Raw genomic sequence first — 20,886 nt, 5'->3', positions numbered from 1 at the left:
AGTTACAGCAGGAGTTCTGCTCCAGATGTTTGATCAGATTCATTCATCAATTTTTAAAGTTAACAAATAAAAGCTTCTCCGAACATTTCTGCATCACCAGCATCAGGCAGATGATCTACTGGAGTCGTGGTTCTGGTTCTGATGGTTCCAGTTCGGATCCAAACAGCTTCACAGCTACTTAAAACAAAAACAAAAAAAGACGGTCATCGAGAAATCTATTTTTGCACTAAATTTTCAAACATTTATTACAGATTAATATTTTAGGTGTCAAATTATACATAACTGGAAATTGTATTTACTGATTATTTTCTGATTTTTCCAATATGGCTGCCACAGTTGTTATGGAAAATGAATTTTTGGACAAAAATGACAAATTAAACAAATAAATTTGGTGTCAAATCATAACCTACATATTTTGAACCAAATCAAACATTTTCTTGATGTTGCGTTTCCTTTTGCAGATGGACATTTTTCAAAATGGCTGCCATGGAGAGTGTTTGCAGTAAAACATTCTGACCATAAAGTTAGATTCACTGTGAAACTGCTAAACACATCAATACGCTAGGAGGAGCTAAGCTGCTAAAATAAATGAGACGGATTTGAAACATAAAAACTTTATTGTTCTTCAACGGAAACAAAACACAAAGTTCTGCAGAACCTTTTAATTAAAAATCCACACCAAAATAAAAGCATCAAACTGATCTGTGGCTAAAAGCTTCTTCTGATGGAACCAGCAGAGTCAAACTGGTCCAGTTGTGGTTCTGTTCTGGTTCTGTTCTGGACTCTAAACTCTAACCTCACACTGAGGGATACCACTGACGGAGGTTCTATGGGTTCCAGTCGGACCTGCTGGGAACCACTAAGCTGGGCTTACTGGGAAACATTTCAGCTTCCAGAACCATCTGCATCCTCGAGACAGAACCTGGAAAATGGATCTGGAACTTGGAGTTTTCCAGTTGGCTTCCTGCCTGTGTCTCTGGGAATAATTCTGTGTCCAGCTGCCTGGTTCTGGAGGTTTCCGGGCCTCCAGCAGCTTTACACTGCGCTCCCGTTCAGAACCGGGCTCTTCTGGGCCGCCTGCTTGGTGCCGGAGGAAGTAGCCGATGTCCAGACGGCGCCGTCGAAAAGGCTTCCCACCTCAAACACTTCGTGGATCGCCTTCCGGAAACAGTGGAAGTTATAGTCGATCAGACCTGGACAGGAAGCAGAACACGGGTCACTTCCTGTTGGGCTCTTAAGGTCCTCAGTTTTCCACAGAAAACAAGACATTTTGTCCTACAGAGTACGGAAAACTGAAAAAGCACACGGAGGAAGGAGAGAAGGACACAAGGAAGGACTAAAGTCTAGAACATGTTTTTCCATCAGCCATTTTCTTCTCCAGATTCTCCGGACCGTTGGAGCAACAGAGTGAAAGGAAGCAGCAGGTGAGAGTGAGAGCGGAGCGATCACAGACCTTTCCTCTCGAAGCTCTCCTCCCTCAGGATGCAGACCAGAGCCAGGAACCTGGTGACCTCCTTCAGGTAGAGAACCGTGGAGTTGTTCAGCTTGATGATGGCCAGAGACTGGTCATCGTAGGCGCCGCCGTCCATCAGCCTGGAGGAGCCAACAGAACCATCAGAACCAACAAAACCATTAGAACCATCAGAACCATCAGAACCATCAAAACCAACAAAACCATTAGAACCATCAGAACCATCAGAACCATCAGAACCAACAAAACCATCAGAACTAACAAAACCAACCAAACCATCAGAACCAACAGAACCATCAGAACCAACAAAACCATCAGAACTAACAGAACCATCAGAACCATCAAAACCAACCAAACCATCAGAACCAACAGAACCATCAGAACCATCAAAACCATCAGAACCAACAGAACCAACAGAACCATCAGAACCATCAAAACCAACCAAACCATCAGAACCAACAGAACCATCAGAACCATCAAAACCAACCAAACCATCAGAACCAACAGAACCATCAGAACCATCAAAACCATCAGAACCAACAGAACCAACAGAACCATCAGAACCATCAAAACCAACCAAACCATCAGAACCATCAAAACCAACCAAACCATCAGAACCAACAGAACCAACAGAACCATCAGAACCAACAGAACCATCAAAACCAACAGAACCATTAGAACCATCAGAACCATCAAAACCAACAGAACCATTAGAACCATCAGAACCATCAGAACCAACAGAACCATCAGAACCAACAGAACCAACAGAACCATCAAAACCAACAGAACCATCAGAACCAACAAAACCATTAGAACCATCAGAACCAACAGAACCATCAGAACCAACAAAACCATCAGAACCAACCAAACCATCAGAACCAACAAAACCATCAGAACCATCACAACCATCAGAACCAACCAAACCATCAGAACCAACAGAACCATCAGAACCAACAGAACCATCAGAACCAACAAAACCATCAGAACCATCACAACCATCAGAACCATCAGAACCAACCAAACCATCAGAACCATCACAACCATCAGAACCAACAAAACCATCAGAACCAACAAAACCATCAGAACCAACAAAACCAACCAAACCATCAGAACCAACAAAAACCATCAGAACTAACAAAACCAACAAAACCATCAGAACCAACAAAACCATCAGAACCAACAAAACCAACTCCAATCATTACTAAACTATGGATACATTTAGTTGAATTACAATTGGTTGTCAATTAATGATTTGTTAGATTAAAAGTAGTTCCAATCTTTTATCTAATAACCTCCACTTACACCTTGTTTCATTGTTTTAGTTTGGCCTCCAGACAGCAGGGGGCACTGCTGGTCATCCTGAAGCAGAGCCAGAAAAAAAATGGTGGGCACACCAGAAAGAGTTTGGTTTGGGAAGTAAAATGCTTTTAAGTGGTTCAGTTTTGAAAGATAAAGTCTCAGCAAGACCCATAAGTCTTCTCCGTAATTTTTAACGTCAACTTCTCCGTTAAAAATTACAGATCTGCTGAGAAGGCAAAATTTTATGACAGAAAAACGGAGGCGATAGCTGCTGTGGTTCGTCCAGTTTCCCTTCTATGAAACAGAGCAGAAAAATTGGAGCTCGGTTGATTTTGAGGTCTGTCGTGAATTAATGGACTGAAAAAAAAAAAGCAACCAGATGATCAGGAATTATGAGTTTTACATATTTTATTCTTTTCATCTTTGTATTTTTCTATTCAGCAATCTTAGAGGTTTCTGTTTTGTTATATTTTATGAATATTTGTAATTTTATTGATGTGAGAAAACCACCTTTTTCTGCTTATCCAGTCAGCTTTTAATATAGCAGACACAAAATAATTCTGTAATTCCAGATATTATTTTGTCCTTTATGTAGATTCAAGAAAAGCTCTTTAAGAAAATGGCCAATTATCAATCAATTTTAGATCAGCTCATTAATCTGTAACTTGCATCCCTAATCAGAACCATCTTGGTGAAATTATGATGGGTCCGGTTCTGCTCACCCGTAGATGCAGGAGACGTCGATGACAACGTCGATCATGTCGCAGCAGAGTTCGTAGGACTGCATGTCCACCGGCGAGCTGTCGGTGGCGATGTAGATCTTACTGACCACGTCAAACAGGAAGGCCTTCTCGATGCCTGAGTGCTGCAGAGCAGACCGGATGTTAGGGACCGGACCGGACTGGACCGGACCCGGCATGGCGGCGGCGCTGGAACCTACCGATATGAAGATGTTGAGCAGGTTCTCCAGGGTGGGAAGCTGAGGGATGAGTTTCTGCACCACCTTGCTGAAGGCCTCGAAGATGGAGTGGTCGTAGATGCTGGTCAGGTAGAAGCTGCGGATCGGAGCAGGGAGACGATCAGAAGCGGTCCAGACGAGCCGGTTCCGGTCCGGTCCGGCTCACCTGAGGTGCAGCTTGTCCAGGCTGGCGTCGGCCAGGTCGTCGTTGGCTCGCTGGTGGACGTCTCGCTGCGTCTCGATCTTGTGGTCGTCAGACAGTCCGTCCACCTTGTGGATGAAAACCTCGAAGTTGATGTCTGGGTTGACCTTGTAGGCCCTGGAGACGGTGAGGTGCAGTCGGCCCAGAGCCTCCATGTAGTCGTCCTGGAGATTACAGCAGATTATAATCCAGGAAGCATCGATAGAGGACTACAGAACGATGCTGGAGGAGAGCCGAGAGGAACTCAAGAAACCGCTGATCTGCAGGATTCACACAAACCAAGCGTCTGCTCTACGACTGAAACGATTAATCAGACTGATCTGCTTAAAGCTGCAGTAAAAAGAACCAATCAGAGCCAAGAGGCGGGGCTTAGCGCTGTCACTCAATCCTCCTGTAATCGCTGCTAAATGTGCTAATGACAGAGAAACAACTCACCGTTACAGGAAAACCGTTTATCCACCGTCATCGATGGCTATGCTAACTAGCTTTAGCTTTCATGACGGGCTATACTAGCTGCAGCGTAGCAGAGAGGAAGAGGAGGCTGGGCAGCGCCACAGGAGATTGTGACTGACAGCTCTAAGACCCGCCTCCTGGCTCTGATTGGTTGTTTTTAGTTAGAACTGGGAGAACATGAAGATTTTTTCTCAGATTCATATCCAAACACAACAGAAACAAAGTAGAGAATATTTTTACAAAAGTTACAAACTGAAAGAACACTGAGCAGAAACCAACCTGTAAACATTTAGCATTCAAGTCTTTATAGTTTTAGTTTGACATTCTCTAAAAAATCTCCTGTTATCACATTTTTCTATCCAGTTATTAATCAGTTATCAATAATTGATCATCAGATATTAAGCTCTACGCTGTGTTGATGTTCAGATGAGTTTTTCATGTTAGATTTTTCTTTTTGATCAAACGTTCACCAACAGAACGCTGTTTAAATTTATTTTAAAAAGGAATTAAATTGCTTATTTTCTTAAAGAATACAAAAAGTTTAAGTGGTTAAATGAAAAAGCTGCAGGATGTGAATTCATCAGATTAATTGTCAGAATAATCGGTCAGATCCTCTGTTCTGATTGGCTCTGTGGCGGTCAGGTGACTGAGCCCTGACCTGCTACCTGAGCGTCGATGACGAAGATGAGCGCTCCGGTTCCCTTGAAGATCATCTCGCTGTCAAACGTCGGGTCGAAGAAATCCACCTGGCCGGGGAAATCCCAGATCTGGAAGCTGACGAAGGAGCTGCTGGAGATGTCGTCCTTGTAGATCTTGTTGGTGCTTTCCAGGAACAGCGTCTCGTTGGGAGACATCTTATGGAAAACCACCTGGACCGGGACACAGAGGGACACATGTTCAAATAATTACATTTATTTATGTAGCACATTTCAGGAACACGGAGCTCAACGTGAAAACATCATAAACTTCATAAACTTCATGTAGTTATTAGAAATGTTCTTCAGCTGACAGAACTGTCTTTATGTGGCTCTGAAGGTTCAGGTCAGAGGTCAGAGGTCAGATGACTTAGTGATTTACTGCTATTCTTCATCACTTGTACAGGCAATTCAGTATCTGCAGCTTTTAATGTAGTTCAAACCCGCTTACAAACTCTGAAATTAGTTCTAAATGTGGATAAGACGAAGGCGATGGCTTTTTCAAACTCTAGAAAACTACCAGACATCCCTCTACTGCTTACCACTGCTGTAGGGACACAAATTGGGTTTGTCAGTACTTATAAATATTTGGGCTTCATTTTAGATAAAGAACTTTCCTTTAAAAATCACATAGCAAATTTGCTACGAACACTGAAAATGAAGATTGGGTTTTATTACCGAAATGGTTCCTGTTTTTCGCTTAAAGCTAGAAGTAAATTGGTAGCTGCAACATTCCTGCCACTCCTGGATTATGGTGATGTTTTATATATGAATGCTTCGACCAAATGCCTTCAGTCATTAAATACTGTTTATCATTGTGCTTTGAGGTTTGTAACTGGTAGCAGACGTTTCATACATCATTGTAAGCTGAATGGCCTCCTTTAAGCGTACGGAGAAACAATCACTTGATGATCCTGATCTATAAATCTCTACTCGGTTTGGCTCCAGCATATTTAAACTCTCTTCTACATAGATCTGTTAGTTCCCATTCTTTACGTTCCAACAACATTTTTCTTTTGCATGTTCCACACTGCCGAACTGAAAAAGGAAAGCAAGCTTTCAGTGTGATGCTCCTTCAGCCTGGAATCAGGATGTCAGAATTGATTTCACTGGATTTATTTCGAGCGATTCTTAAAAACAGGTTTACCTGGTTAAATAAAGGAATAAAAAAAAAAAAAGAATAAAAAATAGTTTCCAGCTGTAATAACTAAAGCTGTGCTGACTCTAGATCTATAACTCTAGATATAACTTAGTTTTGTTTCAGTTCAGATGGAGAAAGTTATGGCGCATCCTCACTTTGATTTGTTCTAAGAATTGGTAGTCATGGAAACTAATCTTATTTCCTGTCATAATCTGAAGTAGAACTCCGGATTAAATGGTTACTTTGATCTGGTCGGAGTTTAACAGAACCTCTCGACTTGGATGCAGACAGAACATCTTCAGAACCAGAACCTGTAGGTCCGGATCACAGGGAGTTCTGGATCAGAACCGGTGGTCAGCCTGCTGCTGGGTCAGAACCTCGGTACCTTCTGGATGGAGGACTTGCCGCTCCTCCTCAGACCCATCAGCAGGATTCTGGGTCTACTGGCAGACGGGTTCGCCTCCTCCGGGTCCAGGTCCTGGTCCTCCCCGCCATAACCGAAGCTCTTCGGGAACGAACCCACCACGCTGTAGCTACTGCCCAGGGTCGGCTCCTCGTACTGGATATTCATCCTGGACCGGATCAGAACCCAGGCTCTCGGACCGGATCAGAACTGGGCCCGCTCCTCCTCCGAACCCCGGCTGTCGGAACCCAGTCGACCCGAACCGGAACCGCAGCCTGTTGATTATAGCTCGGAGTTTCGGACCGAATCAGAACATGTCGGCGGACCGGGTTCTGAGCGGCTCAGCAGCCGGACGGGTTCGGTGTTTCAGAACCTCTGGAGCAGTAAGTTAAAGGGCTGCTAACACAACTAGCTTATCTTCAGCCGGCTTCTGATTGGCTGCTTATTCCAAACAGTAGAGTCACGTGACCAGCAGCTAAACCATCAAACAGGAAGTAGAGTCAGGCGGTGAGTTGCGTTTTCTCAGGTTTTATAACAGTTTCAATATTATTTAAGTTTAATAAATAAGAAGAATCTGATTTTAAAGTTTTATTTGATGAATCTGAACCTTCAGTGGAGCAAAGCGCCGCTTCTGTTCCTATAAAAGCTGATTTTAATTGGTCTGTTTTCGGTCATTTCGCTCCTGTTAAACGACGCAGTGACCTAATGTAACATCCCATAATAATCTTTAGTTTCTGAGACGTTCAAACAGACCTTATCGGGCATTCTGTAGACTTTCCTGCTGATTTAATAATAGAACCAGAACCAGGAGCTGATTAGATATGAAGTCTAAACACAGGAGCGAGTCCGGACCAGATTAACGAGCAGAACCAGAACCTGATACCAGAACCTGAGATCAGTCACTCTGAATGATTAAGATGCTGCACATCAGGATTTATCATCATCATCATCAACCTTTCATTATGACGGTTTGTCGTCAGTGCCTTGATTCAATCTGCTAGTTTTCCTGTACTGATAATAATAAATAAAATTATAATCTGGATCTAAATTTATAATCTTTAATCCCAGATCTAGTCTTAGAACTGGGATTAAATGTCAACTTTTATTGACTGGATTTTATATTCCTGTCTGTAGATTAGTTCTTTTTGACCCGCAGAGCTATTTGCTGAGACACTTGTTGTGAATTTGTGCTCTATGAATTAACTGGATTATTATTATTATTATTATTATTATTATTATTATTATTATTATTATTATTATTAATTTATTTATTTTTTACTTCAATATATTTTTTTTACTAAAGTAAAGGCAAAAAGTGTTTGGAACAGAGACTGATGATAAAACCTGATTTAATATTTATAAATGACGTCAGACAGAAAATATCAAGTTTGGTCTAAAGACTAAAATTAAAACCTTATATTAATAAATAATAAAATAAATTTAGAGTGAAGACTCAACATAAACTTTATGGATTTGATGCTTCCAGTGGGACCCATAAGGGTCTGACTACTTCCTGTTTATTATTTTGACTACAGATGGAAAACATTAAAACAACAAAGCTTGTGTGCAAACAGGAGGTCTCACTTCAACATGTTCTCCTCTAGATTTGTGGAGGTTCTCCAGGTGGTTCTGGATCTCCAGCTGCTAATCGGACCTGTGTTTGTGTGTTGTCAGTTTTAAGATGGCCGCCGTCCTCCTCGCCCTGACCCTGGCTGCTCCGGTGCTGCTGGTCGCCTCTGGTCCAGTTCCTGACATCAACAATGGGACGGTTCCTCTGGTTCTGTGGCACGGGATGGGTCAGTCTGCTCTAGAGTAATACAGCCAACTACAGTCAGAGCCAGAACCAGAGAGGCTGGAACTGGTACCGGTTCTGGTAGCTCTATATCAATCCTTCCATCCTGCTCTGACTGGTTCTCCTACCAGTCCGGTTCTGTTACTGGTTCTGTTAAAGGGGCGGTATCATGTAAAATCCACTTTTCTGATGTTTCCATCGTGCTTTCATGTTTTTCTTCATCAAAAACAAACCAAGAGTGAGGAATCCTTTAGTCTCCATGGCAACCATTCAGCCGCTAAATGCCTGGGTGGACTTAGCTCCGCCTCCAAGACGCAGCTCCTCCCCCAATTAGCTCCGTCAGACTAGCCAGCAGCAATTGGCAAACAGCTGCTGAGTTCATTATAGGAGCTGCTGCTCAGAGCGACACTGGTGAAAACATTAAAGGGTTAATAGAGGAGCCATGTTGGGATGACTTCCTGGAGGCGGAGCTTCAGGAAGAGCAGGAGCTTCTTAAAAAGACAATTTTAAGGAGTTAAATTACACATTTCTTATAGGTCATATTTGATATACAGCATTTTTATAACAACTGAAGGTAACAAAGTTACTGGATTATGTTATAAATTGGTTCTGAAGTCGGGGCGGCCGGGTCGGACCGTCACAGCTGAGGTTCTGACCCGCTCCTGGTTGATGTCGGCCAGGAAGAGGCTGTGCTGCTTGTACAGGTCGTCGTTGAGCGGGTCGTGCCAGTACTGGGCCTGAACGAGGCTGAAACCCAAACAGAACCGTTACGGCAGGCAGAACCGGGAAACGGGACGGTCGTCATGGTAACTCACTGTTTCTGGATCAGGTCGCTGTAGGCGCCGCGGTTCAGCGCCTCCCGGATCATGTCGCAGATGTGGGAGCTCTCACCTGGACACCTGGGCAGCCCGTACACACCTGAGCGATCAGAGACAGCTCGCTGTTAGACGCCCCAGTTCTGGTTCTGGTTCTGGTTCTGGTTCTGGTTCTTTACCGGTTCTGTTCCTGGTTCTGTTACCGGTTCTTTTCCGGTTCTGTTCCTGGTTCTGTTACCGGTTCTTTTCCGGTTCTGTGTCCTCCAGGTGACAGTTGCTGCAACCCGCTCAGCATGGGATCCATAAAGAAGATGATGGAGGAGGAGATCCCAGGGATCTACGTTCTCTCTCTGATGATCGGGAAGAACGTGGTCGAGGTAACCAGTCCCCCTGGCAACGGGTTCCCATTGAAACGCTGTAAACATTTTAACAGAATTAGTCTCTATTTTGTATTTTATGTTCATATGTGAAATACATATTTTGTGTTTCTGGAACAGCAGCTACGTCGCTAACAGCAGCTACGTCGCTAACAGTCTCTGGGTTTTAATTTCTGCTTCTAACCAATCTGATTGGATGCTGGAAAAGATTGGTGTGCGCAAGTTGTGCTAAAAGAAGTTAGCCTATCAGTGAAGCTGTGCTATCCTAAAATAGCGTCTCAATGCTAAACATGTAGCGTCTAAAGAAGCTCCATGAATGATCAGAGTTCCTGAAACTTTTTGCTTCAATTTGTTGGTTGAAGAACCTGAAGAACAGATTAAATCCATAAATGTGTTTGTTGTTGTTGAGCTCAGATGTTTATTTATTCAATAACTTAGCAGCAGGAAGAGGTTCGGAATGGAAAAAGATGCGTTTTTGCAGTCATAGTTTGATTAAAATGTGATTAACAACAGAGTGACGGTTCGTCCTGCAGGACACGGAGAACGGTTTCTTCCTGGACGTGAACACTCAGGTGTCGATGGTGTGCAGCCAGCTGGCGCAGGACGCCCGGCTGCAGGGCGGCTACAACGCCATGGGTTTCTCCCAGGGAGGCCAGTTTCTGTACGGGAGTTTGTTCAGAAGGTTTCAGCCTGAATGAGGAAGCTCCGTCTGACTCCTGTCCTCTGCTCTTACAGGAGAGCCGTGGCTCAGCGCTGTCCCTCTCCACCAATGAGAACACTGATCTCCGTCGGCGGCCAGCATCAAGGTACACTCTATGGTTAGCTCACTTCCTGCTGGGAGTTTCACAACATTACTGCCTAGAGTTTCACTTCTGCTGCAGCTAGTCTGCAGGAGCTCAGCTTCATGTTTCAGAGGTTTCCATGTGTTGATATGGAAGAAACACCATCACTGCTTTTTGCAGATTTTACCTCAAGAGCCACAAGAAAACTTGTTTGGAGCCACAAATGTTACATAACTTTTAGAAAAAGGCACCTTATAAATTTTGATAAACATCCACTATAGAAAATGTTTTGATATTTTTAAAGAACCCCCCTTTTAGTTTTATTCTCAGGTTTTAAAGTAAAGAAAAATATGAAACTTTTGCAAAAAGGGAAAGCTAAGTGTGCTACGCGCTTCCAAAGTTAGTAAATATGCTAAAGCTCTAACTACAAACATTAGTTATGCTAACAATACAGTGCTACACCAACTTAGCATTTAGCCAAAGCTAATGATAAAGTGCTAACTTCAACCATTTAAATTAGCACTTTAGAATTTATCTGAAAAATTAATTTGGGGGAAGCTAAATGTACTAAACATTACCAAAGTTAGCAAAATGCTAAAGCGCTAAATGAAAAATTAACTCCAGTATTAGCGCATTAGCAGACCCACATACTCTGATTCTCATCCTGAACAAGCACAGGGTGACGGTAGGAAGGAGTGGCTCTTTTTCAGCAGGCAGAACCAGAACCAGAACCAGAACCAGAACCAGAACCGGGGCGTCTAACAGCGAGCTGTCTCTGATCGCTCAGGTGTGTACGGGCTGCCCAGGTGTCCAGGTGAGAGCTCCCACATCTGCGACATGATCCGGGAGGCGCTGAACCGCGGCGCCTACAGCGACCTGGTCCAGAAACAGTGAGTTACCATGACGACCGTCCCGTTTCCCGGTTCTGCCTGCCGTAACGGTTCTGTTTGGGTTTCAGCCTCGTTCAGGCCCAGTACTGGCACGACCCGCTCAACGACGACCTGTACAAGCAGCACAGCCTCTTCCTGGCCGACATCAACCAGGAGCGGGTCAGAACCTCAGCTGTGACGGTCCGACCTGGCCGCCCCGACTTCAGAACCGCTGACCCGGATCCCGTCTGTTTCAGGTCGTCAATGAGACGTACAGGAAGAACCTGCAACAGCTGCAGAAGTTCGTCATGGTGAAGTTCCTGCAGGACACCGTGGTGGACCCGGTCGATACCGAGGTAACCGACCCGGTTCTGGTTCTGACCCGTTGAAACCCACAGGCTGAGGTGATTTAGCTGCATATGTTTCCTCCTGCAGTGGTTTGGCTTCCTGAAGGCGGGTCAGGCCAAGGAGACGGAGACGCTGCAGGAGAGCGCCCTCTACAGAGAGGTAACAGTCCAACCGGACCAGAACCACAAAACAGCAGAACCCGGCACTGGAGCAGATCCTGTTGGCGTTCTGCTGCCTCCTGCTGGTGAAACTATGAAACTGAAGCTTTTCACTCTGCTGTGGAAATGGTTCATCATTTAGCCTCCAAAGAGGCCCCTGCATGTTTTATTCTCTCCTGCTGGTAGAAACGGCCTCCTCAGCAGGTCGGGGTTCTGCTCAGGCCTAACGAGCATCATTGGATCCAGGTGAGTTAAACCAGGGAGAGACTAAAACATGCAGGATGCCGGGCCTCCAGGACGCACTTTGGACACCCCTGATTTAGAGGAACAAAAATTTTAATAAAAAATAATTCCTTCAATTTTAAAATCAACTTGTACAAAAAATTATTTTTCTACTTGAATGTTCACAAACAGCTGCTGCTGGAGGGGTCAGAGGTCAGTGCTTCCAGCTGAAGCTCCCTGATGTTCTGCAGATCGCTCCATTTGGTTAAAAGTTCAGAACCAACAAATGTTTTAAAAATACATAAATGCTCATTTTAGCAGTTTTACAATTATCTATATTTATTCTTTTGTTTCGACTTTATGGTCATTTACATTTATTTACATAGAAGACGATATCTATAAATGTTTTTTGTTTTAGAACATACAAAAAAAACGGTTGTCTTTTCCCAACATTTTCTGTGAAGTTTGCAGTTTTGTTCAGCTGGACTGAGGGAAAATGCTTTTCTGGTTTTAGTCAGTCCAGTTATTTTCACTAAATCTGCTTCAGCCTGACATGCAGGAAGAGTTTTAACATAAAACAATAAAATCATAACTGTGTCCTGTTAAATCTGAAGAGGGGATGAGATTTTTTAACCTCTGAACTGTTTGGATGTTTTCTCTTCTGGACTCGGTTTAAACCGTTTACTTTTTAAACTCTGTTTTCCTGCAGGACCGTCTGGGCCTGGCCGCCATGGATAAAGCCCATAAGCTGGTCTTCCTCTCCACAGACGGAGATCACCTCCAGTTCAGCAGGGAATGGTTCACTGCCAACCTGCTGCCCTTCCTCAGGTAGATCAGCAGAGGGCGCTGCAGCAGAAACTCCTCTTTTGCACTGATTCTTTCCAGGTGATTTTAGCTTCCTGTTGTGAATGATGCTGCTTTTAACCCAATAAAGACACAAACTTCCTGCTGTTATTGCAACATTTTAATGACTCAGCACTGATGAGAACATTTCAGTTTGGACCCAAAAATAAAGAAGTGAGAAAAAAAGAAAACATGTTTACAGATTGGTCACCACTTCCAGGTGAATCAAGGTGCAGCTTTCTGTCTCCAACATGGAATGATGCTAACGCTCGGGAATGTCCTGGGAAACCTGGAGCTTTATTCCCACCTGATCTGGATTGTTTGAACCGGATTGAACTCAGCAGAAGCAAAGTGATGCTTTAGTTGATTTTCTAGGTGCTTTAACAGGAAGTTGCATAATAATGAAACAGGAAGTGGAGCAGGAAACAAGGAAGCGTCTTGACGGCCGATTGGCTGCTGAGAATCTAATCTACGCTCTCAGCTGTTTGCTGCCGATTGGCTGGAGGATCTGCTCCAGGCACGAGCAGCCCTCTCATTGGCTAATGAAGGGTCAGCTGCAGCTGTGATTGGCTGATAGGAGGCGGGGGAGGGGTGGGGGGGTTAACTCATGAGGTCTGAATCTCAGTCTACAGTGTGACATTAGCTGGTTGGCGGGGTCAATCAGTCAGGTGGTGAGGGGGCGGGGCTCCGCCTAGCCTGCGATCTCTGTTGCTGTGGTAACAAGCTTCTGGCCATCCCAGACGGTCTTGAACTGCTCCGGAACAGGAAGCTCCGTCTGGAGGACAGGAAGGACAAACCAGTTCAACCAAACTAAGCAACAGCTTTTATTTTGATGTTTCCAGCAGGAAGTGTTCATGCAGCATAGCTGTTAGCTTAGCAACAAGAGCAGGTCAGAGGTCATTTACGTTTGTTTTGTTCTGAAATGATTCAAAGCAGCGTTCAGGTGACGATACATTCATGTAGTCATTATTATGAAGCTGAAGCTAGCATGAGCTGGTTGCTAGGAGACCATAGCATCCCATAATAATCCAGTAATTTCACTGGCTAATAATCAGGTTCATCCTTTCACAAGACAAGCAGCCAGGAGATTCAATATAGATAAAAAACTGAAACTCAAGTATCGAACATGAGTCCAGGTCAAAGGTCAAGTCTGAAGTCTATTTGAAGCTTGATAATCTGCTCTAATCAATCAATCAGACTTCTGACTTCCTGTTAGCTTCATAAACATTTCAGCTAAATTCAGATCAGGTTTCTGGTCTGACCGGATCAACAGTTCCAGACCCGACAAACCAGAACTGAACCGAAACGGGTCCAAACATGGCCGACTGTCTGCAGTTGGATTCTCCAGGTAAGACACCGGCTGCTCAGAGGTAATCCGCCTGACCCCGTTTTTTTGAGGAGACTGTGTTGGACCAGAACCGGTTCTGAGTTACTCACAAACTCTCCGTCCTTGTTGGGAACCAGGATGTTCATCTCGGAGCTCTTGGCGCTGATGACCTCACAGCTCAGCGAGTCTTTGCTCAGGTAAACATGGCAACCGTCCGTCTTGTTGATGGAGATGGTCGGAATTTTCCCCATGACCTGCAGAGAGACGGGTCTGTCAGCAGCTGGAACCAGGACCGGGTCCAGAACCAGGACCGGATCCAGGAGACGTACGCACCTGGACCTTGACGTCTCTGCAGTTGATGACCTCCACGATGCCGACGACGTCGTCGAACACCAGACCCATCTTCTTACAGCTGTCTGAGGATCAGCATCGCTTTATTACATCACAGTTTAAATCTGAAAATATGGCTTTAACTTTTAAATCTGCTGGAGCTTCATCGGCCAATCAGGCATCCTGAATCACTGCCCAGTGCTCTGATTGGTCAGCTGATCAGATATTTTTATTTTTAGGAAAACCTGAAGCAAAGTTTCCTCATTTAAACAGTTTCACAATTTAATAAGCATCTGATATACAAATAAAATTAAAATATGAAGTTATGGAATCTCAGATTTTTATTTAAACAGTTTGTTTGGCTCCGTTTTATGGTCAATGATTCAATGAGTGATTTCTAAACACGGCCAGCAGGAGGAGCCGTTTCCTCACTGGCAACACAGGAAATAAACCAGGAAAGTAAAAATCTGATTTTTAATCACGAATGATTGTGGACCTAAAGGTTCTGACCCGGTTCTGAGCCCTTACCGATGGTGATGGAGTTGATTTTGCCTTTGACCTGCAGCGTGCTCTGGTTGCACTTGTAGGCGTAGACCACCTGCTTCAGCTCCGTGTTGCTGATCACCAGGCCCTGGGCCCCTTCCTGGTTCTCCTGCAGAATCAGAACCAGAACCAGTGGGTCACAGCGCTCACAGCTCCAGATGGCCAGAGCCACCAGAACCACCCACTCACCACTTTCCACTTCTTTCCCTCCAGCTCCAGAACCGGTGGCAGCGTGCGGGTCGGTGCGGCGGACCCGGCGGGTCGGGGCGTGGCCGAGGAGAACGGTTTGGGTCCGGTACGGACCGGGGCCGCCTGGCCCGCCTGGCCCCTCAGCGCCGGGTTCTTGTGGGTTTTCTGGTCGTCACTGACGTGCTTCAGGCCTGACAGGGTTAAAAATCAGAGTGAAGCTGCTGCAGTGGAACCGAACAGAACCTCAATAGAACCTCAATGGAACCACAGCAATGGAAAATATTAGAGATTTAAACCTTAAATTTAATAATATTGAATTATTACCGTATTATCTGGACTTTAAGGCACCTAAAAGCCTTACATTTTTTCAAAAATCAGCAGTGCGCCGAATGTGTGCACTGACAGGCGCAATACGTAAAGTTCAGACGGCAGCAGCGATAAACCAATCAGAGGACGTTACGTAATACGTAAAGTAGTACGCTGGCAGCGATAAACCAATCAGGGATTGTTGTCCGAGTTCTGCAGCATAGCCTCGGTAAAAACCAGATCGGTTTTTCCAGGCATCACCGTCCCTGTTCATCTGCGACTCCATGCGCGCCAATCTCACTGCTACTGGGAAAAAGGAAGCGAAGCAAACTGATTCTGAGTTTGCCGTCATTCCGGGAGGATTAACAGAAGAACTCCCACTGCTGGACATCGGTGTAAACAGGCCGTTCAAACAGAAGTTGGGAGCGGCGTGGGAGCGATGGACGACAGACTGAACACAGTTTACTGAGACGGGAGGCGGCGCCGGGCGAGTTACGCCACCAATGGATGGTGGATGCCTGGCTAATGCATCGGCCTGAAGCCGCATCGCTGCTGAACAGCCACCTGGAAACGAGTCCGACTCCGATGATGAGAGGGAACCTGGCATGTTTGATGGGAAAACATGCTGTTCAATTCAGATAAGAAGAATTAGAATAAAAAACAAGCTGAGTGTATTGTTACACAGTCGAATAAAGTTAAACTAAACTTACTGTTTGGTTTCCGTTACCTTTTTTTTGCTGACCGTATGTTTTAGCATGCGCCTTATAATCCAGAAAATACGGTAAATGAAAATTATTTACTTTCCTTTTTATTAAACATTTTTCTGTGAAAAATATAAAGAACTGAATTTCTCAAATACAAAAGACATTTATAAAAATACATCTTTATATAAATTTCTTATATTTTTTGGTCGATTAACCTCTGACCTCTGGTGATGTCGGCTCCCTGGTTGATGGCGGCGAACAGAGCGTTCCTGGTGGTGGCGCCGCCGCTGCCGCCTCCTGGAGCGCCGCTCAGCTCCTCGGGTGGAGGGGGGGGGCCCGGCGGGGGCGGGGGGCCGCCGGCCGGCGCGCTGGGCGGAGCCACAGAGGCCGCGGCGACCGGACCCTGAGGACGGCGAGACAAGATGGACGTCAGCGACAAATAAAGGGATGGAATTGGTCCGGTTCCGGTTCCAGGTCCGGTCCGGTTACTCACGGTCTTGCTCCAGCTCAGGCCGGTGGTGTGGTGCTGCTTGATGTAGTTCTGCAGCTCGGTCCAGATGGAGACGTAGGCCTTCACCCAGTCCACATGCATCTTGTCTCTGCAGGGACAGGAAGGGACAGGAGACATGAGGAACCCACTTCCTGTCTGGACAGGAAACAGGAGGCAGCTGTACTGACTTCTCCTTGTAGTCCTTGAGGACCCGGTTGGTGTAGAACATGGCGGCGTCCTGCATCTCCTTAACGTACGGACCGGGCTTCGGAGCCTGACAGAACCAGAACCGTTAGTTTCTACCAGACGCCAACGGTTGCTAAGCAACAGCACCACACATTCTCTCCAAACGAACCAGCAGTGAACTATGAACATGAACCATTCAGAACCACACACACAGTCGGGGTGTTACCATGGCAACCCATCCAAGGGCGGGAACGCTCTCGCTGACAGCAGACAAGTGGTTGAAGAGCGGAGAGGTCCGGTTCTGCTCCCGGAACGCCTGGACCTGCTGGATCGCCTTGGAGACGGGCTGCAGGAGCGCCGTCAGAACCGACTGGGGGGCAGAGGGAGGATGACATCATCAGTAAGACAGTGACATCATCGGTAACATCAGAGCAGCAGCAGATTCCTCTCTTGGTTCTGGTTTGACCTCTGATCTCATCCAGAGGTTCTGCTGCTCAGACAGAACCGGGCCGACACCAGGAGCCATTTAGAACCTCTGTTTTGTTTACATGCAGGAATAAACTTGTTTTATTGAGTCTAAAATGACCCGGCGCGGTTTAAATGGACCGCTGTGGTACCGGGCCAGATAGATGGTTCTGATCAACCAGCTGCAGAGGTTTGGATCCGACTGAACCGGGTCAGAACCACCAACTGTCTGCTGCTATCAGAACCAAACCGGGTTGGGTCGGTTCTTTACTCACGTCTGAGGGCTTCTGGGAGGAGGAAGCCGTGGCGAGGAGCTTCCTCTGGCTGGAGAACGCCTGCTTCATCATGTCCGCCTGAGGAGGAGCACAGAGCAGGGTTACCATGGCAACGCCGTCTCCACGGCGACGCCCCGCCTGTGGGGGGTGACCTACGTGTTTCTGGACGTCTCCTCCGATCTGCTGGCTCAGGGCGACGTACTGCGCCACGGGACCGCTGATGATGTCATCATACGCCTCCACGAACGCCGCCACGGCTAGGAGGGAACGGACAGGGTTCTGATCCAGACCGGTCCTGACCCAAACTGGTTATGAACCAAACCAGTTCTGATCTGGACCTGTCTGACCCAGAACCCAGAACAGAACTGGTTCTAACTGGACCTGTGAATTCTTTTGGTTTGTAGAACCTTCAGGAGAACCAGAACCGGTCAAGCCCGGCTTACCTCCCCCAGCAGAACCTGCGGCGCCGCCCGCCGGGCCCGACACGGCCTCCAGCCGGCCCACCGCCACCTCCAGCCGCTGCACCAGACTCGCCAGCTCCGCCGCCATTCCTGCAGGAGACAGGAAACAGGAAGTGACACGACTGCAGCGGTTCTGATCCAGAAGGAGTTGGTCCACCCAGAACCAGCAGGCCGGGTTCTGCTCCTCCAGAACGGGTTTGGGTCAGCAGCTCGTTAATGGCCCGCTGAGCTCTTAACGAGCTGCAGCTCATTAAAGGATCAGAAAACTTTCCACAACAACCAGGCGGTTCTGCTGGTACCGCAGATCGGGTCGGTTCTGATTGGGCTATTGGTTCTGCAGAGCTCACACCCAGAACCAGCCGGCCACACCAAGGGTGTTCAAAGTGAGGGTCGGGGGCCGTTAGCCGCCACAGATCAAATAAATCAGGACAAAAATACTAATCTACTTAAAATATTAGACGAAATAAACATTTCTTTTGCTGCCACGGTAACCAGGACTACATGTAACCATTGATTGTTACACTCTACAGGAAGTGTTTGCAGATGAAGACCTCCCACTTCCTGTTTTTACTGGAAAAAATATGAAATACTCTGAAATATTTTGTCTGTTTTCTTCAATCGAGACCAAAATAAAACTGGATGATTTAATTTAATGAGGAAAAAACATTTCAAGTTTTGGATCTATGATCCCGTTCCTACAAAAAAAATATGTTTAAAATCATTCATGTTTAAATTATCGTCATGTATGTAAAAAAAAAAAAACATTTTGTATTGTGATTTTGGAAAAGTATTTTTATATGACAAAATGTTTGTACACCCAGAATCCAGCTGATTTCTCCTGGTTCCTTTTCTGCATTTTAACCAAATTTATCATCAAATTTGTTTAAATTTGTTTAAATTTAACTCAGACTGCTGCAGGCCTGAACTCGTTTCTCCCTGAACTTCAGATGAAAGTTTCCAGAAAAGCGACAGACGGGAAATCCCAGCTGAAGCTGCAGGAAGCCGGTCGGACCGGCGGTTCTGAGGAGAAACGGGTCAGAACTAGGAATAAACTGGAGTTTCCCAGGAATTTACAAAAACTCGACTTTATGAACTCAGAATCCCAAAGAAGAGAGGACCTGAGAAGAACTGGAGGAAAACCGGATGCCTCTCTGGTTCTGATCCAGAACCCATTAATGAGGCTCTGTGTCACTTTGGACCTTCATGAGGAAACCAGTTAAACGTTAACCGGAGGCAACACCTTCAGGCAGGGTGGGGCTCCCAGGTGACTGACTCACCTGCAGGGGGCGGGGCTTCAGGGGACAGACAGGAAGTAAACAGCTGCAGCAGGAAAACTGAGGAGCCAATCAGAAGCCAGCAGGCAGGTCTGGTTCTGAACTTTCGGATCAGAAGTGTTGCCAATGGAGCTGAAACAGGAAGTTGCTGAATAACTGGGAATTAAACCACAGAAACCCGTGGAAAAACTCAATTTGGTCCAAAATCAGAAAAACTGCGGTTCTGATCCACTTCAACAAAACCGAGTCGACCCAACAGAACCGCATCCTGGCTGACCTGCAGCGAAATCCTGAAGGTGTCAAAGTTCCTGCAGGATTCACTTCCCGTCAACCCAGACAGCTTCTGCAGAACCCAAAAGGTTCCGGTTCCATCCCAGCAGAATCAGCCTGGAGCCTTTTGGGTTCTGGTTTGGCCTGTGCGGGGTTTGACCGGCGGAGGGGGACAGACAGAAAGCAGGGCCCGTCCCGCTCTGCAGCCTTCATTCCAGGCTGAAAGGTGTTCCGGCCGCGGAAGGATACACACCCAGCCGCCCGCAGCCTTCACCTGGACCACAGGTGGGCCACAAATGACGTCCAGGCTGCTGACGTTGTTAATGAGATTTGCCAGCCAGGCTAAAGCTAAGCTAGCAGCGCCGGGCATGTTGAGTTCACATCTGCGTCCCGTTAGATGTAGACCCGGCTAACCGACCCGCTACCTTCAGACACAGAACCAGTACCACCGGCCAGAACTGAATCAACAGTTCCGTTGGTCCTGTGCAGGAAGCCGCTTCAGAACCGAGGAACCACCTGCAGGGGTTACCAAACCATCCAGAACACCGTCTGAAAACACAGCCGCTGCAGCGGGAGGGGGGCAATTAAACGGGTTAACTAAACGGGTCAGAACAGCTTATTTAACCCAACGAGTTCTGTTGGGAGCATTGAAATGGGTCAGCTGACTGCGGCAGAACCGAGCCGGTTTGATTGTCTGGACGGAATAAACGCCGTTAATCTGTTTTCCGGGTCGCTCCCTCCCTGAAGTTCCTGATTTCTCTGTCGGTCTCCTCTCCGTCCGACCAGCCGCTCCCAGTTCCGCTTTGTTCCCCTCACCAGTAAACGCAGTGAAACCAGTGACATGCGTTCCGGTTCGGCCTACCTGCTAACTGGGTCTAGCAGTGATTTGGTCCGTGTTCTGTCGCAGGGTGTGCAGACTGCAGAGCAGACAGAGCTTCGGTGGGTTTCTTCCTGGATGAAGTGAATTTACCCGGCTGGCACCGCGGCGTGTTTCCGCCCCTCTCAGCCTGATTCCTTTCCCATATAAGGAGCGCGGAGGCAGAGGGCAGCGGCGCTTTTCTTACTCTCATCATGGCTGCTGCATGCACCGTCATGACAGCAGGAAGCAGAAACTAAACATGCTTCTATCTGCACGCTGCAGTTAGCGCCACTCTGCAGTCAGAGGCGCACAGAGCTACACATGTGCACCAAATCGAATGCAAAGCAGAACTCTGCTCTTATGTAGGACAGAAACATAC

The 20,886-nt window shown here is 46.4% G+C and overlaps 3 protein-coding genes across 3 annotated transcripts; 1 reads left to right on the top strand and 2 right to left on the bottom strand.

Annotated features, from left to right (window-relative positions):
- Positions 1-598: 598 nt before the first annotated feature.
- Positions 599-7,025, bottom strand: LOC106908914 (ras-related GTP-binding protein C-like). The gene is made up of 7 exons (XM_014975178.2): positions 6,605-7,025; positions 5,049-5,252; positions 3,895-4,094; positions 3,711-3,825; positions 3,493-3,635; positions 1,454-1,593; positions 599-1,193 (listed from the first exon to the last, which is right to left on the bottom strand). Exons 1-7 carry the CDS (start codon positions 6,788-6,790, stop codon positions 1,036-1,038), a joined length of 1,146 nt encoding a protein of 381 aa, XP_014830664.2. The 5' UTR covers positions 6,791-7,025; the 3' UTR covers positions 599-1,035.
- A 34-nt stretch (positions 7,026-7,059) lies between these two features.
- ppt1 (palmitoyl-protein thioesterase 1 (ceroid-lipofuscinosis, neuronal 1, infantile)) lies at positions 7,060-12,935 on the top strand. The gene is made up of 10 exons (XM_014975179.2): positions 7,060-7,129; positions 8,297-8,418; positions 9,497-9,606; positions 10,140-10,267; positions 10,342-10,412; positions 11,176-11,278; positions 11,347-11,437; positions 11,515-11,613; positions 11,693-11,764; positions 12,695-12,935. Exons 2-10 carry the CDS (start codon positions 8,304-8,306, stop codon positions 12,815-12,817), a joined length of 912 nt encoding a protein of 303 aa, XP_014830665.1. The 5' UTR covers positions 7,060-7,129; positions 8,297-8,303; the 3' UTR covers positions 12,818-12,935.
- Positions 12,935-20,664, bottom strand: cap1 (CAP, adenylate cyclase-associated protein 1 (yeast)). The gene is made up of 13 exons (XM_014975177.2): positions 20,511-20,664; positions 18,087-18,194; positions 17,800-17,900; positions 17,644-17,721; positions 17,130-17,273; positions 16,906-16,991; positions 16,721-16,826; positions 16,450-16,630; positions 15,218-15,408; positions 15,014-15,137; positions 14,489-14,571; positions 14,266-14,409; positions 12,935-13,603 (listed from the first exon to the last, which is right to left on the bottom strand). The coding sequence occupies exons 2-13, from the start codon at positions 18,190-18,192 to the stop codon at positions 13,520-13,522; spliced, it is 1,428 nt and encodes a 475-aa protein (XP_014830663.1). The 5' UTR covers positions 18,193-18,194; positions 20,511-20,664; the 3' UTR covers positions 12,935-13,519.
- Between the last annotated feature and the right edge of the window lie 222 nt (positions 20,665-20,886).

This window comes from Poecilia mexicana, unplaced genomic scaffold, assembly GCF_051168715.1.
Source record: "Poecilia mexicana isolate PSO_F unplaced genomic scaffold, ASM5116871v1 scaffold_11, whole genome shotgun sequence".
NCBI lineage: Eukaryota > Metazoa > Chordata > Actinopteri > Cyprinodontiformes > Poeciliidae > Poecilia > Poecilia mexicana.
The sequence above is the reverse complement of the archived record's forward strand: the minus strand, read 5'-3'. Positions and strand labels throughout refer to the sequence as shown.